General features: G+C 41.5%; 1 protein-coding gene across 3 annotated transcripts in view; it reads right to left on the minus strand.

The window, feature by feature from the left end:
- Positions 1 to 7,838: 7,838 nt before the first annotated feature.
- LOC112563347 (RNA-binding protein 25-like) overlaps positions 7,839 to 16,017 on the minus strand; it is a 171,479-nt gene continuing 163,300 nt past the window's right edge. For 2 of the 3 annotated variants that reach the window (XM_025237257.1, XM_025237258.1), the window contains exons 8-11: positions 15,936 to 16,007; positions 14,785 to 14,859; positions 14,288 to 14,498; positions 7,839 to 13,889 (exon numbers count right to left, since the gene is read on the minus strand). In XM_025237257.1, coding sequence (XP_025093042.1) covers positions 12,905 to 13,889; positions 14,288 to 14,498; positions 14,785 to 14,859; positions 15,936 to 16,007 — 1,343 coding nt within the window. In that variant the 3' untranslated portion in view covers positions 7,839 to 12,904. The remainder of the gene's footprint in view (positions 13,890 to 14,287; positions 14,499 to 14,784; positions 14,860 to 15,935; positions 16,008 to 16,017) is intronic. The other variant, XM_025237259.1, reaches the window with a different exon arrangement.

A 16,017-nucleotide genomic window follows, 5' to 3' on the forward strand; every position in this document is an offset into this window, starting at 1 on the left:
TCAGCATGGTTAACTCACACAGAAAGCTTGGGATCGATAATAAACTGATTTCTTTCCGCTCGACTTGGCGCGCGATGTGTCAAAGGGTCCTGTGGCTTGCACGTGCAGTTCATCCACGGAGCGACTTGGAAATGAACTGGAAGCTATTGTAGGGTCGGCTCCCGCGCTAGTGCGCAGAGAAAAAGAAAGGTCAGAGGCTTTATTGCGGACTTTTATATATTTCCCCCACATCTCTCTTTCCTTTCTCTCTTTGTGCCTGTGTCTTGAATAAAAATATCGAGATGAGCTCTATTGAGGAGGATGTTGCAGAAAGTTGGAGTTATTCTAATTTATTGGGACTGGGACATTTTAGAGGGGTTCCTCTGTGCAGCAATCAATTTTTCCGGTAGTTGACTTTTGATAATTTTCGGAGGTACTACTGCAACCATAGAAACATGATCGTTCATGAAATAAAGTATATTCTTATGGCTTTCTTCCAATGGGACATTTTTATTCCAAGAGCAACACTGGTGTTTGTGGGTGGTTTTATGGGTCTTCTTGTGAGCTTCCCGATCATTCCATTACCACCACAACATCAAGATCGATATTGCCAATCGGGGTTCTTTCCCAGAGATGTTTGATGGCGTGGTTAATAGATGCAAGTTCTAATTTTAAGAAAGACAATATAGAGATATGTTTACAGTCCATTTGCAAACAGTCGCCATAAATTTAAAAAAAAACCCACAAACATTCTTTTGATCTCTTGTGCTGCGGAACGACAATTCCATGGTTAATTTAAAGCTAATTATGTCCCGCGCACCGTTACCCTAATAAGCCTGCACCCTCCCCTCCACCCCAGATACCACCCCCTGTCAACTACCTCCCCTCCCAACCACTCTCCCGACTCTTCCGATGAAAATTTTTTTTTATTGTTTTTTTTTTTTTTTAATGTTCGTCTCGTCGAAAGGATGGTGTTGAATTGAGGCGGTTCTGTCAGGGTGGAGATGGGGGTGGACATCCTCTACCCCACCCCCGGAAGGCTTGTAGCGCGTGCGGCGTCTGATTGGAGCGCCATCTAGCGGGGTTGCGTGCGCAGCATTACGGGCCCTCGCGTAATTCCTCCCTTGATTTCATTTAAACTCCATCAAGATTTGTATTCCGAGCCCAATGTCGGTCGGTGCTTGGGGATAATTTTCATTCTGGGCGTGAGATTTGCAGTCAAAAAGATCTTTTATTACGGGGGGATTTGGCGCTAAAAAGATCTTTTATTTCCACGGATTTAGCGGCCAAAAAAAAGTCCTTTTCTCGCCCACAAAGGATTCGCTCGCGCGCCAGTGAGCTGAAATTTTATTAAGCACTTCCGCTTTTGATTAAGTTTGCCAAGAGAAATCTGGTCTATAACTTCGTACTGCCTGTTTTTAACGAGACGAGAAGAAGATGAAAAATAAATTAGCACGATTGTATTAGTTGGACTGGAGATATAAAGAACCAGGGAAGGCTGGATGGTGCAACATGGCTTTCTCGAGTTAGGTTCCTGCTAAGAAACCTGCCAACACCTGTTATCTTTCATCGAAGCTTATGATTCTTTGAATTTTTTTAAAAAATGTTTTTCATCACATCTGTCTCAGAGTTTCATATATCAAAAGATATGAAGCTTTACTTACGAAAATTATTGGTTTTTTGCCAGACTACACACATGTTATATTAACCTGAGAACAAAGTTAAAGGCATACTAGAGTGCAACGGTGTACAACGGTTGGTCTGAGCTCACTAAAAGAAACTATTTCCAAGAATCTGAGTGCAAAACTTCCCTTCACAAACATGATAGGTTTTAGCGAGGGGACAATCGCTAGCAATCACGGGGACTAGTGTTTGTTGTATGAACACCCTGTGACCTCTTGTGCATGGTGATGGTTCATGTATATTGTATAAAATCTGTTTGCTTCTCTTTCCTACTCCTGCCTACGGCTTTATATACAGAAAGTGTGAAAGTTCTTTATAGTGCAGCTCCTATTGTCCTCACAATACAAACCCACGCATTTTGTGATTTTGTTCTACATCTGTGTTATTATTATTTTTTTATTTTATTTCGTTCTACATCTTTGCTGCTTTTTGTTAACTTGCTCTACATCTTTGTTACTATTTTGTGATCTTGTTCAGCGCAGTAAGCTCGCCTTTGGCTGAGATATTGCGCTTTATAAAGTCCAACTTCTTCTTCTTCTTATTATTATTATTATTAACCTTTCCCATACTGCTAGTCCTTTTTCACACCCTTCCTTTTGCAATATCATGTTACTCTCAGTTCTTGTTCTTGTTATTTGGTTCTTCTTTGTGTTTTCTGTATTTGATTTTATTCTTCGTTTAGTAGGTTATTGATTCTTTTATAGTTTATATGTTATTTGTTTGTTTTTCCTGTCCCTCCTATGCTGTCCGTGTTTCTTTCTTGTTCTTAAGCGCTAAGAGGAGTGTGAGTAAGCGCTTTACAAATTTTGCATTTATTATTATTATAATATACACTTACAGACATACACGCTCAAAAATAAGTATACACACACGCACTGACATATTACAAATGTTAATCCCTACAAAACACACACTGATAGATTACAGAAGTCATCCCCTACAACACACACACACATACTACTGATTGGAATTCCTACAATACACACGTACAAACACATACTGAGATAGTACAGAGACTAATCCTTACAACACACACACACACGTGCACATCAGAGAGAGGAGAGAAAGGACCGGGGAGCTGGGGTGGGGAGAGAGAAGAGTGGAGGTGGGGAAAGACCCTGATAATGAAAATCGAAGTCCCTGTGCGGATCCCGCAGACCTGTCCAATCTAAGCAAGATCAAATGTCAAATAACAGCCGACCGCTCAGGCCTGCAGCCAGAAGGGACGTAAGTGAGTTGAGGCTTGTCGAGCTCTCCTGGGTGGGCATTACGCTCGTTACTAGCATGTAATGCTTGTAATGCCTACTTCAACCTATAGGTTTTTCCTTTTCATCTGGAGTTGTTTAGAAATGCCATGGTTGAGAAACTTGCCACATCAGTTCCTTCATCGTTTCAGGATTTTATTTGTTTTGTGAGAAAAAATTCGGAGTAAATATAGGGGGAAAAAAAAACAAGAGGAAAATATAAGATATGTTTGTCGTTTGTTGTGGACATTTTTACAGTCTCTTCAAAATGCCAGACATGACAACCATGTATGTGTGTTTGCGCGTGTTCCGGAGACGAGAGAGAGATATTTTCTAACAGTCTTGAGTGTCAGCAAACATGGACCTGGGGCCATCATTAACCACTTCCAGCTGGTGAGGTTGAACTGGCGATAACTGCAAACAAGCAGCACGCAGCTCCACACAATAATGGCGGCACCTTGAGCCTGCTGTGGCAGTAATTAACCCACTATTTAGTCGTTCATCGTCACTTCAGGCCTGGAGACCTGGCGAGCACAAAACAACAAATGCTGTCTGCTCCTCTCTGCATCCTCAACACGCCAACGGCAGAAAAAGACATCGATTTTTGCCTGTGTGCCATCGCAGACTTGACAACAAAGCGGCGGATATCTCTGCCGCCACGACAGTGAGGTAACGGTCTGCGTCTTCAGCATGCGCCGCCAGGCTCTGCAACCCCGCAGGAGGAGGGGACCAGTCTCAACAAACCTGTTTTCCAACTAATGCCAGTCACTCAGACTTCCTGGAAGCCTCAGTAGATGCCCATGTCATAAAAATATCTATGCTAGTTGTGGATGCGAACCTGTGTGTACCGGTCAGTTGCGTCACAGAGGTCAGTAGTTCATGGCCTGTTACTTCACAACACAATCGTTCGTTTGTACTGTTGCATAAAATTGAAGCTTTGCCTTGCTGGCTGTCAATTCACCATCGTAATTTCATTGTCTGCCTCTGATTTCCTTTTGCCAGGCAGCTGCTTTGCATTCGAGAAAGACCGGAGGGCGGGGCGCGTGTGAGGATGTGAAAGGAGAAAAAGAATCCAAAAGATCTTGTGTTTACGGAACCTCGTTACTACAGACAAATAAACAAACGCAAAGCTTTCCACAGAAAATCCAAGAGTGGTCTGACACAACTGATATCCTCTTTGACAGGCAAAAAAGCAAGAACAGTTAAACTAATGGAGAATACAAGATTGTTTGTCTTTAGCAGGCAGGTCTGTCATTTATGACAAAAGCGGTGTTGACTAAGCAAAAATCTCTCTCACACAGAGAGGGGAGAGATGGGTCTGTAGGGAGGGTTGCTATGGGAGATCAATAATCAGGCTGCAAAACAGAGGCCGGTGCCGAGGTCTGTAAATTATGTTTCCGTTCCATGGGGCAGAGCTCCCAGGAGAACACAAACCTTCTGGTGAGGTCAGTGGACGCCGGTGACACGCTGGTCCCCCACTCAAGAAGTGTTCGGGTTTGAACTCGTGGCCCCTACTCCCCTGTCCCCCCCCTCCACGCCCCCCCCCACATCATCCTCTCGCCTCGTAACGTGATTTCTGTCTCCAGGAGGGGCCGGGTCTGGGCATGGCGACGTGTGAGTCCGGCAGAGGTGACCTAAACACGACAACTTGTCACCAACAATGGCAGAGGAGAAAAGGGGAATCTGTTTCACAAAGCTAATGAATATGAGCGCTGAGAGAAGAGAGGAGATTCCATGCGACACTGGCATTGACCTCAGAGTTTGTGTGCACGTGCCACGCACGTTCTGGGCACTACTTTACACAGTATTAGTCAGATGCACTCAGTGCATGTCAGAATGCTCTCATTTTTACATGCACTATAGAGTGATGAGGTGTATGTACACCCTGGAAATCAGATGCCAATGCCCTGCATGCTAGACATTATTCTATTTTACATCCTATAAATCAGATCCACTTTCATTCCACTTAGCCTCAGAGTCCTTGTAGACCTCGCCAAACAGTAGCTGTGGGAGTGGATACAGCAGCAGTCTTGCTGCTTCCATACCCGTCTGATGCGTCTCCCAGGTGACCCCCAGTTGTGATATGGGTACTAACCCCACAGAGTGAATGTAAGGCGGAGATGGAAAGAAGGATCGGTCCTGACTCGCGCCAAAAAAAAAAAAAAAAAAAGAAGTGCTGTGGGGTCTCGAACACCCGAGGATATAAAAGTCTCAGGACTACCTTTTAAATCAGTTGCTACAATACCGCCACCGCTCCACAACATAAACATCAGGAAACCTCCCAGATACCAGGCATTGCTCTACAAACTTCTGTATGCAGCCTTCAACCTTTCAACCTTACAGCTCCAACAGTGCAAACACTGTTGACAGTTTTGAAGCACAGGGATCATGGACCCACATTGTTGACCACCAGCTGAAAACTCGCGAAATCCACTGAGTTTTCATGAAAATACAAGCACAGACAGTATATGGCTTGCTAGGTCAACAGATAAACCAGGAACTGACTGCTGGAATGTCCCTCTCCTCCCCCCACAAAAAAAAAAAAACCCTTCCCTTCATTCTGCTTTTGTAGCCCAAAGACAATTGCTCACCACAGCAGGAAACAGCAATAATACCAATAACAGACACGATAACGAATTACTGAAGAAAGTAACATTACCGGATCTGGACGAACAAAAGAAAACGAAAAGATGGGGAAAAATGGATAACAAACAAAAAGAACAATCATCATGCAACAGATGGACACAAGGAGAGGCTAGTGAACTATGCAGAAGAGTTTAGAAAACTATGCGGGAATGATAGAAAAATAGAGTAGAAGGATGGAAGAATATTTTGATGCTTTTTAGGAGGATGTGAAAGGAAGTAGACTTCTGTACTGTCGACCTGCCTCAAGCTAAAGTATTGGTGCAAGTATGTAAAAGACCTGCCGAGAGAAATGCGACTTATGACAAAAGAATGCAAGAAAAGCCGGGAAAAAGACATGAAACATGGCCGGGAGTCATGGTGGAACAATTGATAAGCAAGATAAATGAAGATGATAAAGATTACAAGGAAAGAAAACTTGAATTATATTATCCCGACAGATTAAAAAAAATAAATAAATAAAGCAGCTAAACTCAAAGAGAGAGGAGGACAAAAATAAGAAAATCTGTTGTAAGAAATCCATGATCAGGTTTTGTTGCTAAGCGAGTTCTTTTCAACTTCGTCTTGAATGAGTTTTGTTTTTTTAATAAAGCAAGATTCGTATCAGACAACGCTTTTGTCAAACCTTTTTCACGCGCTTCAGCATGGCAGTCTCTGATGGCTGGCACTGGGCCTTTGTTTGGCACCAAAAAAAAAAAATGTGGCGGTTGGTGGTTAGAATTTAAAAAATATACAGTGGAAGCATCAAGCATACCAATGCCTGATTCCCTTTTTTGTATTTTGGCAATGGCTTTCTAGCTGGAAGCCCCCTGGCTCCTGGACGAGGATGGATTTATGTTGGATGTGGCAGGAGACCTTTTGAAATTCATTGGATTGTGTGTTATATGTGTGCTGAGCTTTGCCGAGGGCCAGTGCCGCCGACAGCCGTTTTATGTTGTCCTCCACATCGATTTGCAAATCAAGTAAAGACCGGTGCCACGAGTTCTTCCTCTCCCTCCGAGATTCCTCCCATCCTCCTCCCTTTCCTATTTCAGCTGAACACCCTCCTCGGTCCCTGACGTAAGCGATCTCCGCCCTGAAATTAAGGTGAATTTTTGTTCATCTGACGGGAAAGATCTGCGGGCTGTCTTATAAAGAATCTCTCCATCTTGTGCCGACAGATCCTTTTACTGAACTGTTGACAGTCATCAAAAGAAGAAAATCCTGTGTGACAGGTTTGAAAAAAACCGCAGACAAGTAGAAAGTTGTGTTTAACAGTTTCAAGTTTCGTCTCGGGTTCTCTTTCAAATCAGATTTTTAAAAATTGTTTATGTTGTTGTCGATACCGGCTATTTACTGTTGTTTTTTAAAATAAAACCAAGGTTGTCTGGAGATCAAATTGCCAGATTTCTCCAGCTCACCATTGTAAGGACAACACTGCAATATCGAGATAAAGTTCCTTAGACCTGTACCTCACACAGAGTGTGTCAGTAGATGAATATATTAAAAGGTAAAAGCGCTTCTTTCAACCACCTTTGGGAGACACTGTTTTACTTTTGTCACTTTACTGTAGGGGAAAAACCTCCATACTATAACTGTTTAAAAAATTGTAGTTTTAAAAAAAAATGTAAGGTTTGGTACAAAATTATTTTCTAATGAGTAAAGCTGAGTGCAGGATACATTATCTGTGTGAATATCTCTCTTCTGTTCTCAAGATGCATCTCTGAAAACCTCATCATGCACAGAAAGATGCTATCAACATAGATATTAGGATAGTTCATGGATAAATTGTTAATGCCTCAGTCACTAACAAAGGTGGAAACAATCAGACATTTCATAAAATTACAGTTTGACTTTCTTCTGTGTGTGGTATTGTTTGTAGGTGCTTCAAGACTTGTACTTCAAGAACGGAAAACTGTTACTGGCTCAGATCTTGGAAGCACAGGTAATGAACTCTGCCCTCTTTGAAAATGATTTTGCACTCATTAGCCCGACATTTGTAAATGTGTTAAGTATGAACTGATATACATGAAGCGCATTTGATAAAAGATTTGAGGTTAGACATGGGTTGACAAAGTGCAAACTTCCTCACAGGGGCATCAGGTACACAAATGTTGGCATCTGTTCAAATTAGATGTCTTCTGAAATACATTTCTCCAGGAGATGAAATTTGCTGGATACTGTAGTGTGTAGTCCCAGCGTTGCACAAGTTTGTGTAGTTGGGTGTGCATATGAATGCAAGACATGTATGGTTTGTTTGTTCACCCACCTGATGCACTTCAGCTGTAAACCAGAACAGAAATCACTTTATCATATCTTTTATAATTTTATTATTCAAAGCAGGTTTCTAAAAAAAATTGTCTAGAAACACTGTCTTCCATTTCTTAAGTTTCAATAAATATGTACACACAATGGCATTACATACATGTGAATAATAAATGCCAAGAAATGTCTAAATGTATCACACATTGATAGTGTTAAATACAACTCCATTACACTACCACTGGCATGCACTCGCTCTCTCACACACACACGTACACATACCCATCTACAGACATGCAGTCTCTTGCTCGCTTGCCCGTGGACACACAAACACAAGCCCAATGTGTCCTCAAAACAAAATCTGTGTGAAATCCTCAACTAGGACCCTAGGACCCTCTCATTCTCCATGTGCAGTATCCGCTAGTTCAAGGCAGACAAGTGATTCTCCAACCCTGTACAAGTGGATTCGCTAAGCAGGTCCGGGTATCTCTGTGCAATTGTTTTCACCTGGAGTTTCAAGATCACTTTTAACCTTTTTGTCACAAATTAAACTGTTTAAAATGTCCTTTCACATCTGCCTTAGAATAATGTTTGTCTGTCTGTGCCAAGTCCTTTCCACCTACTGACATCTTTGTCCACTTAAAGGTTCCTGCTGCCTGTTCCTCATTTTAGCCATTTTCTTTGAAGTTTTTCACTGTACTGGTCTTTTTTCTAACCTATGAGCCATGCAGTCTCTTGTTACATTTTGTTATGATCAGGTTTTGGACATCTGAACTCTTGATAAAATGTGGTTTTGTGCCATCGTACTTCATGAAACTTTTCTACTCTTCCGTTTCCTAATGCTTCATCTTTGGCGCCAGGAATTGACAGCCACGTACCCCAGGAATTTCATTCTAAACAACTTCAGGTCATGTTTATCTTGTCCCAACTGCAAGATCCTTCTCCTTTACTTTGAATCTGTTTATTTGTTATTTTCGTTTCTGTTTACGTTCTATGTTTAAGTTGAATCAACATTTGTATATTTGTGTTCTGATTGTAAGCACTTTAAAACTGATGTGGGGGTAAATGTGATAAACAATTATTATTACAGAAGTTGCAGCACTGGCACATTGCTCAGATGTGCAGACAAGCAAACAGACAGCATGTACTCTGATACACCCACACACACAAACTTGAATGAGTGAGGTTATTGTGGACTGCTACGAATCACGCTTAGCAGAATTCCTGTGAGGCTAAAGCTGCTCTCGTGTTCAAGAATTCATAGCGGGAGGGGAGGCACTGGGTTGGGGGAGGTGGGAGCATGGCAGGAGAGGAAGAAATCCTCGTTCACTCAATTCCTCTGTCTGTCTGGGATCCGGTGTTAAGGCTGCATCATGTTCAAGTTTTCACTACAGCAGACACAATCAAGTGTCCCTAGAGCAGGTCAGAGTGAAACAGTGAGAAAAAAAGGTTAAGGGGGGGGGGGTAAAGAGGCGGAGGGCACCACAAGAAAAAGAAGTTGGAAGTGTTGAGGGAAGGCGGGGCAGACAAAGTAGCTGAAGTAAAAAACAAAACTGCAAAGAAACACCTAAAACAACTGTATGAAGCTTCAACTGCAGATGTGAAAATATACAATCAGAAGCCATGATCACTATTGTTGGGGTCTAATATTAATATCTATAAATTATTAATGATATAAATTTTCACAAGATAAATAGAAATTGAAAGATATTTAAATTGTCTTCATCATAGTCCAAAATAAGAGCATGTCATTACAACTGAAAAGAACTTTGGCTCACAACCCTTGCCACACACTTTGCAAGGATTTCATTCAAGTATGCCATTCTTCAACGGAAAAATGTTTCCCACAGAAATACAATGGCCACTATCACAGCAGGTAAAAATACACAAGCATGTTACAGGGTGCACACAATAGACCCACATTTTTTCTCATGATGAAGTGGTTATTTCATCTCAAATCTGTTGTAACTTAAACTGCCCTTCTTTTGAAGGCTTGCATCTGTGCTGATACGCCAACATCTGATTTTATGACCCCTCAGTGTACTAGTTTTATTTGGAGAGAAATGGTTAGAAAATTGTCTAGAATGTGTATGACTGCATGTGTGAATGCATCTGAATAAAAACTACACAGGTTTTAAGACAGATGATCATGTAATGATTTCTACATGCTGAAGATACTTTTTCACACAAAAATTTATCTTCTGCTATTTCTGCAACTCATCACAAAAAGAGTATGCCTCTTGGAAAGCTCACCAAAAAAATGAAGAAAAAACTATTTTCCACACAAAGTATACTTTCCATACTTGTCCTAGATGCATGACCTTTCTGTAAAGCACTTCTAAGAATTCTAAACAATGTACTGAGGGTCTGTCACTATCTATTGGTTCCCGAGCTTGGAAGAATATTGCCTTTCCTCCTCATTATCAATAATTACCTCCCACTAGCAGAAAAGAAGGCTTCTTTCTCAGCTGCAATTTTTTTTGTAAAGTTCAGAATTGTTCAAAATGTTTAGAAGTAAGGGAAAGCAATTCTGAGTGATGTTTGTTTCAAAATAAAACAAAATTTTCTTTTGCATTCTGTCAAACTCTAGTCATCATTCTGTGCAAGGATTAAAAAAAAACAACAGCCAATAAAACTTGAGCTGTACCAGATGGGCAGCCAAGGCATGTGGACCTGGGCATCCGTCAAAGCATTTTATGCTAAATTAACATCTCTTGATTTACATGCTTCACAGCTCCCGTTTCTTTCTTTTTTTTTTTTTAAGGGAGACACATTGTTCTACAAGTAGAAAGATGGGAGAAAAGGTTTTGAGAGATCTGAAAACAAGAGTTCTTGTGCATGCTCTTCTCTCTCCCCAACACACAATCTGCAAAGAGCAAGCAAGCAATTCAAAATTCAGTCTCCTTCCTCCCATATTGAATCCCAACAGTACAACCTAAATATGGCTCTATCATCTGTTGTTGAGTATTCCTCTGTGCCCTTACAATTTTTGTTTTGTTTGTTAAAATAAACAAAGTCAACCTCTGCCTCCCAACTCTCTTGTCATCAATGAAGAAAACAGTCCATGACAATGGAAAAAAAAAACCATTAAAATAATAAATGTATATGGATCAAATATATTCAGATAATCCACAGCACAGGACAGGAGGCGTTGGAGGGCGGTCGTCGATGGCCTATGCACCAGGAGGGGCGAAGGGCATAACTAACTAACTAATCCACAGCAGCTGTTGACAAGAGACACCACCACACATAGCCTGATGGCTTATGGCTACGATATTAACATGCCATGTAAAAACAACTGGGTCTGCTCACGGCATCAGTGTACTGAACACCCCATCTTTCTTTTAAAATGTCTACATCTGAGTTTTTTTGTTGAGAATTAGAATGCCTACACTGCTTGGCAAAACACATCGGACAAAGAAGGTAGAAAGGTTTTTCATGTACTGGGAAGAAATACAAGGTAAATGGAGTGATGAAGAAACAGGAAAACAGCCTGGGACTATCTCGAGGTTGCTCCTCCATACGCAAAAACAACAACTGATCATAGCATGGAGCTACTTCAAGGCATTCATGGAAACAGACCCCAACATCCCAACTAAATTCCAAATAAACCAAGGACTCCACAATTCACCCACTCGCATACATACCAGCAAAACCAAGGTAAATCTCTAGCATCAGAATTAGTAACGGCTAGTAGTTTTTTTGAATGCAAGGAGCTGGAAACAGTCACACTTGGGATCAAGAGTTAGCCTACGTCTTTTAAGATTTCAAGCTTCAATAGGGTCATAGTACCACAATTCACACAATGCTTTCAAAGAGCAGCACAATCCACAGTTTGTCAGGGCTAACAATCCATCTTAAAAAAACCCAGCAACTTCTAGAACCCCATGTATACGACAAGCAGCAAAAAAGACTTCAAGTGAGAACTTCTCCAGGCCGGAACATGGAATGTGTCTACCACTCATTTGCTTTGACAAATGGCCTGCCATCGGCCACACTGTCACATCAAGCTCCCCATTAACATACATTTTTTTTGTCGAGAAGTTTCTCTATGCAAGCATCCATCTTTAATTTTTGCAGACCCTCCCACTTCTATTTATGGCATTTTTCAGTCTCTGAAGATGAGTATTTTAGAAACTCCAAACGTTTCCCTGCATGGCAACTCTCATGTTTCTGCGACTCCATCGTCTTTCTGACTACACAAGCAATATTACTACAGGATCTGCATACTGCTCTCACAGCACATGGGAGAAGGGGTTGAGTGTGGTCTTCCTTATACAGATGAACAGGGAAACAACTGGGTTTCTGTTATTTTTCTACCTTGAGAGCGAACAAATCACACCATACGCTGTCACTTGAAGGGTGGGGAGATTAGAGGAGGAGACAAGCGGTTACACAGACACCTGAGAGAATAAGGGAACAAATTCTTTATGAAGAATTACGCTCTCTGAAGTTCACAGCATCCACAAGAAAGGAAACAGGTTTACAACACCTAGATTCAGCACAGAGATCTTCAATTTAAAAAAAATCACAGCTACATTTTCCAGGAACTCCCACTGCTTCCATAAGTTGACATTCTTCGTGAAATATCCACCATGGAAACATTCTGCACTTAAAAAAAATTATGGTAAATAAAGTTGGCAAATGCTTGTGGTGCAGTTTCTGTAACATCCCAGAAATTCTGAATATTTCACAGTTGACTGAGCACTTCCTTCATTGAGTGAAGTGGGACTTGGCAGGAAAAAGTCAAATGGAGAGGCCCCGGGCTCACAGCATCACCTGGACTTGAGCTGGAGAACGCACAGCACACAGTTTTCCATACATGCATGCAAATGCACAAAGACTCCCTTGCCAACAGCCTTTCAATGAGAACTGGCCTGCAAGGGTTCGGATCCGATACAAGCATCCCACTTGCCCAACACAATGAAAAGCACCAACAGTTACTCCAATGTTGGATCACCTTGTGCAGGCCTTCCATTATCAGGTCTACAAATTTTGGCAGTACGTCAGCATCATGGACAATCCAGAACTGTCCATCATCAGCACTTTCATAGTTACTCTGATCTTCCCAGAGGACGCAAGGCCAATGAAACGTTTGCAGCTTCTGCTCTGTGCTACCGTGAATGTGCATCCGGGTCTGTGGAACACGAATCTCGCTTGTCCTTGAGATCACTGGTACTGTCAGCAGGGCTGTAGCCCTTGGACTTGCTAGAGGTGGGTGAACTGTCATGGCTTCGAGGGGGCACCCCAGTGGGAGCAGGTGGATGCACAACCGTGGCACTGGCAGAAGGTATCAAAGGGGGGGGAATCCCCGGGGCAAGAGAAGCAGGTGAATTGCTCTTGCTGCCGGTGGGCAGGTGATGGGCGGCATGATGGTTGAACATTGGCGAGATCGTGCGTGCAAATGGACTGTAGGCGGCCGAAGCAAAAACAGCCTCCATGGAGCGCATCTTCTGCTCGTATGACAGGCGTTCGCGTTCATATGGCTGCAGGCGTTCCAGATATTGCCTGCGAAGCTCCAGCTCTCGCTCCTGATGCTCGCGGAACATCTGCTCTTTCAGTCGCTCCTGCTCCATAAGTGTAATAGAGGTGGCACCAGACAACCGGGACATGATGGCCATTCTCTCCCTCTCTCGTTCTCTCTCCAGCTCCAGTCTGTGGTTGATCTCTTGTGACGTCTTGTCAAATGGATTCCACATGGCAGGAGATGACATGGCTGGTCGAGGATCAAGCCCTGGCAGGTAGGTATGTGGAGGCGGAACCATGCGTGTACGATCTAGAAGAGTAAATCCAAGTGGAGGCCCCACTGAGTGCGGTGGGAGATGGTGGCCAGCAAGGCCAAGATATGAGTTTTGCATCATCTTGTCACGCTCTGCCTGCAACAGTTCTTCCTCTCTTCTTTCTTCTTTCACCTTCACCGCTGATACAACTTTCTCATCAAGACGACGATCCACTCCACCAGTAAGGTCCGATTTGCTGGAGTCTAGACGACCGTTACGTAAAGGTGATCGTGATCTTGGTCGTGCTGATGGCTGCGATAAATCAGAGTCTTTGTACCGAGTTCGCTCTTCCAGCCTCTGACTGGCTAACCTCTGCTCTCTGCAACACACGTTAAAACTTTCAAACCCTATGGCAGTAAACAATACAAAAATTACTGATCGAACGTGCAAGATAAATAATTTTAAAAAAGTACCATTCTAAAATTTCTAGAAATATTTCTTTAAAACATTTATAATTACATAGATGATATCTTCCAGATACAATGCTGTTTCGTCCAAAGGCAACAGTGGAAAAAGTTTTGCTACTCTGAGGCATCTTTATTGCAGATGTCAACCACGAAATTTAATTAGAAGATATAATTACTGAGATATGCAGTTTGTATTTTGTTTTTTCTCCATAAGTTTATAAATTATGAATGTCTATGACAGGAAATACCCATGCCAGGTAAATCTTTTAATCTGTGGCAGTCTAATAATAGCAATGTCTCTATGTCTTACCTTTCTCTTTCTTCCTCTCTGCGGAGATCTCGTTCTCGCTCTTGTTCTCGTTCTCTCTCACGCTCTCGCTCAGCTTCTCTTTCTTTCTCTTTCTCCCGCTCCAAGTCTGGCTTTGGCCATACAGGGAAGGAAGGTGGAGTGCGATGTAACCTATTCCACTCGTGAGGTGAGGTCAAGGCTGGATTTGGAAGGTCACGACCCAACAAGCCTCCTGATGTCAAGAGATTTGAATGAGTTACTGTCTTGTAGTCCCCCAACCCCCCCAAATCATTACATCTATTACTCTCATGACCATATTTATTTTCACAAGCTTAAACTTGCGATGCTTTAATTTTCTGATGTTGATACAATCACCAGTTCAATTTTTTTTTTCTTAAACCAAATGTGAAATGTTTACCACACAATTAATACACAGAAGGGAACACATCCATGTGTCTGATATGGGACAATGTGACTTGGATTTGCATGCCATGCAGAAAAGTCTCAAGATGCCTTACCCTTACCTAGTCCACCGAATCCAAGTCCGATCATGGATGGTGGGCAGGGTGCAGGTCGAGGAAAAGGTGGCAGACCTACAAGAGATAGCGACACTGGTAAGTTTCTGGTGGTAGAAAAGGACAATCATTTTTACAAGCAAGAGTATTAGGAGCAGAGTATTAGGCTTCTGGTAAAACTACTTGTCTCTTTCTTTTTGATGTGTTGAATGACAATCTGTTTCTTATGCACTTTAATTGTGCACGTTATTAAAGTTTCTATTATCATTTAAAGAGCCTTAAGGGCTTTGATAAATAAGTCTATAAATTTAATCAGTTTATCATAAGTTTATAAATCAATAAGAGGAAAAAGGGGTTTTGTGTCTACTGTTAGTTACATGGTATGAAGTGTTGCAAGTCTTGCATATTAGTTACAAAATGGTTATGATAACTATAAATAAATACTGCACTAAACAATGAAAAGGAAAAAATGAAACTAGGACTGTTAAATTGCATAATCATGGTATTAGTATTAATTATATAAAGTACAATTAGTTCCTATTTAAAATAAATTTTATGAAACCATCATTCTGTGGAGAGTATGTTTCAACAAGATTTACAGAGTTTGGTTTAGAAAATAAAGATCAATAAAATATTCGTTTAGGCTGAATAAAAGAAACCTTGTCACACCCAGTAGCTAATGATCACACTACACATTTTCCCAAAGTCCATTTTGGACACCTTACTGGAAAAGTATTTTAGTGAAAAACTTATTATTAACATTTAAAAATAGGCAAAAGTATCAGTAATAAGTATATAGCTAAGTATACAACACAATTTGATAATAACAGCAATTTCTTAAATGTAAAGCCAGTAAATTTCAGTATGTGTAATATTACTTTTTTGATCACAGGAATCGTCTGTCACTAAGACACATGCACATTTAAAAAAGTGATGCATAAGTTTTAATATCTCCTGATAAACTGATTGCAGTGAGTAGCCTATCCTATGCTAGTCCCCTAGGCGTGGTCACCATCTAGTGGCTTCAGCAGGGGAAAGAACTTTCACCAAATGCCCTTCAAATGGTAATGATTATTTAAATGAGAACACCTTCAACATGAAAAAGGTTGAAATGGAAAAAACGTACAAGACAGCAACAGCAATCATTTGTTTACCTAAAGGACCTGGTGAGAAGAAGGAGGTACTGTGGTGAGGAAGTGCCTCAAGGGCTCGACTGTGACTGGATGCTGAAACAAT

This window comes from Pomacea canaliculata, linkage group LG4, assembly GCF_003073045.1.
Source record: "Pomacea canaliculata isolate SZHN2017 linkage group LG4, ASM307304v1, whole genome shotgun sequence".
NCBI lineage: Eukaryota > Metazoa > Mollusca > Gastropoda > Architaenioglossa > Ampullariidae > Pomacea > Pomacea canaliculata.